At 60.4% G+C, this 3,036-nt stretch overlaps 1 protein-coding gene across 1 annotated transcript in view; it reads left to right on the top strand.

Annotated features, from left to right (window-relative positions):
* CTNNBL1 (catenin beta like 1) overlaps nucleotides 1-3,036 on the top strand; it is a 174,012-nt gene that overhangs the window by 163,493 nt on the left and 7,483 nt on the right. Inside the window, exons 14-15 of the mRNA XM_004697979.2 lie at nucleotides 1,585-1,722; nucleotides 1,889-1,961. Of these exons, the coding sequence (XP_004698036.2) occupies nucleotides 1,585-1,722; nucleotides 1,889-1,961 (211 nt within the window). The remainder of the gene's footprint in view (nucleotides 1-1,584; nucleotides 1,723-1,888; nucleotides 1,962-3,036) is intronic.

Raw genomic sequence — 3,036 nt, 5'->3', positions numbered from 1 at the left:
TCCGAGTTTGGGGCGAGTGGAAGGCACGGTCCCAAGGGCCTCTGTCGGTGACAGGTGCCCGCGTCGTCAGAGAGCCATGGCCACACAACGACTGACAGAATTAAGAAACGGTAGCTTTTCTGAAAAGCGCCACATGGAAACCACTATTCTCAGGGCGAGTCCCCCGCCAGACCTCACTCCCGAGAGCACCCCAAGCCGGCTGTCTTGCGTGCCTGGGTCACTGCGGGAGTGCTTGCTGAGCTGGGAGCGCAGGCCAAGCTTCAGCCAGCTCCAGGTCCACCTTCGGAAACCGGCCTGGGGAGGCGGAGGGAGTGGCTGGTGGCTGGGACAGTGGGGCCGTGCCGTGCTGTGCCATGCAGTAGCTTTCCCTGAGGCTTCTCGCCTCCAGTGAGCCGTCTTAAAATCACCAGGGGAGGCTTGGTGGAAGAGCCCCAAGCTCACCACCTTGGGTCGCTGAGTTGAAATCAAATTGATGGCAATGGCTTGGGCTGGACGATGCCAACCCATAGTGGCCCTTCAGGACAGGGTGGGCTTAGTCAAGTGGGTTTCCAAGAGTGCAGCTCTGCACGAGAGCTGAACAGCTGTCTCCCGTGGTTTCGAACTGCTGACCTTGCAGTTAGTGGCCCAACGCATAACCACTCCGCCTCCAGGGCTCCTTTGTGGTAGAGGTCTAGCTTTTAAATCGTGTGGGACTTAAGGCCGCCTTCCCTCGGAGGGGTGGTAGGAAGGTCCTGGCGGGAGAGAGGAGAGCTATCTTGGCAGACCCATCTGAAGACTCCACTCGCCGAGGTTCCCTGGTGGGGTGAGGAAGGCGGTCCGTCATGGGCTGTGGTGACGAGTGCCCAGTGCTGCCCACCCGTAAGGCTAGTACGCTGTCTGTCTTCAGTGGGTGAATTGTGCGGTCTGTGGAGGGCAGCTCGATAGAGCTGTGTCAGAACTCTCTAGAGAAGAGCGGCTGGGAGTGCCATGCCTGAGCAATCTGCGAAGGACCCCCACTGCCTATGAGGGGCTTCAAACAGATCCTGGGACAACCGGGATGAAAAGATGGTGGCATTTCTTTGCCCTCGAGGACTGTGGGGCTTGAGAATGAAATGGAGAGACTGGGGCCACAGCGGGCGAGTGCGGACACGCTGGGTGCCTGTGCCCTGTCCCGCGTGTACCCAGAGGCCTGCAGGGAAGAGCCCTTCCTCCTTGGCTGGAACGGGAGGACAGTGAAGTACGCCCTGCAGAGAGCTAGTTCAGAGGCCTGAGCCCAAAAGGAAAGCATTCGTGCAAGCGGAACACTTAGCTTTATGCTCGTGTTCTTAGGCTGACTGGGTGGCGGAGGTCCTTTTGGCCCTGGCTCATCCTGTGCGTGGAGGATTGGGAGGTCGGGGGAGGCGTGTGGGCTCCACTCCTGGGGTCTCTGGGGTCTGAGGAGCAAGGAGCAGGAGATCACGACGGTAGAGTAGTGGAGAACAGTAGACAGGCCACGGTGGGCTGTGGTTGTGGCTGCTCTTCTCTGTACAGTACGGACAGACAGTCGCCCGTCTTGCCTCCCGCTCACTGTCCATCTAAAACTCCCGAATGTCCGCTCCCTTCCAGGACGCGGTCCGGCGCGGCGAGATCCTGGACAAAAGCACAGATAACGAGTTCTACCTGCGACGCCTGGACGCGGGCCTCTTCGTCCTCCAGCACATCTGCTACATCATGGCAGAGATCTGCAATGCCAACGTCCCCCAGGTAGGCGGGCTCTGCTGAGGCGACGCAGGGACCGAGCAGGGCACGGCTCCCGGAATCCCCTCGCTCTCCACGAGAGCCAGGGCCGTCCCCAGGCTCAGGGCTGAATGCTCCCAGTAAGACCTCCCCGCGGACTGACGCTCACGCTTTGCTCTCCCCGCCCTGTCAGATCCGCCAGCGGGTGCACCAGATCCTGAACATGCGCGGCAGCTCCGGCAAGATCATCCGGCACATCATCAAGGGTGAGCGGGGCCCGGGGCTGGTTGGACACACTGCTGGGTCCCTGGGGCCTGGCGCATGGCCTTCCCTGCGTGTCACTGGTCATCTTCCTCAGAATACCCAGAACCAAATTTTTAAAAAATATAACAAAGAAGTACTAAAAACAATATGGGTAAGATAAGGGATGCAAAACAACGGGAACTCTAATTTCAAACGGGGGCAGGGGGGTGGCAGACAAGACAAGGAAATGCGTGGAGACAGCTAGTGTCCCATCTGCCAGGCAGAGGAAAGCGAGTCTGAGGCCGCGGACTGGAGCTGAGCGTGCACCTGCCTGCCTCCCTCACTCTGCAAGCAGCATCCTGCTCAGGGCCTGGCCCCCAGGAATGGGAGGTTCTCTCCGGCCCCAGGCACTGCCCGCCACCCCAGCCCAGCTACAGTAGGTCCCAAGGGGCTGGAGCTTCTTGGGACCAACTGGCTGGGCAGCCCTGGTCCACACACCTGGTGCAGCGCGGTGCAGTGCCAGGGCTGGCTTTTTGTCTGGTCAAGCTGGACCAGTAACTTTCAACACACCATTCTCCCACTCCCACCTTCAAAGGCCTACTTCTAAACTGGGCCGGGCCAGAGTTAGAAGACACGGTGCCGTGGGCCGGTGGAGAGGAGATGCAAAGATAGAGCGCCCCAGCCGGGCTGCGCAGACCTTGTTCGAGGACGCAGGGAGATGCGGGTGTGCGTGGCTGAGCCTTAATCAGCCCTCAGTCAGTGCTCGTTGGGAGGGGCGCCACAGAATGTCGTCATCCCCATCACTGCTGCACGTGAAGGCCCGCTGAGGTCCTGATGGCTGGAAAAGGTGGCATTGGCATTGACGGGTCCTGACACACCAGAAGAAGGAGCCCTGTGAGGGAGGGAGGCCCAGAGGCTCCCCGGCGGTGGAAAGGGTGCCGTCGTTGTGCCCGTTCGCAGAGGGCGAGGGCGAGGTTTTGGCAGCTTCTCCCACAGAGAAGTCTAGTTTGAACCTGGCCTGGCCTCTCGCCTCTCCTGGGTGCCCCCCTCTCGTTCTCAGCTTCAGACGGTGGGACTTGGAGCTTCAATTGTCACCCC

The sequence above is a fragment of the Echinops telfairi genome, unplaced genomic scaffold, assembly GCF_000313985.2.
Source record: "Echinops telfairi isolate 266 unplaced genomic scaffold, ASM31398v2 ScPeMD7_5592;HRSCAF=6446, whole genome shotgun sequence".
NCBI classification, from domain to species: Eukaryota; Metazoa; Chordata; class Mammalia; order Afrosoricida; family Tenrecidae; genus Echinops; species Echinops telfairi.
The sequence above is the reverse complement of the archived record's forward strand: the minus strand, read 5'-3'. Positions and strand labels throughout refer to the sequence as shown.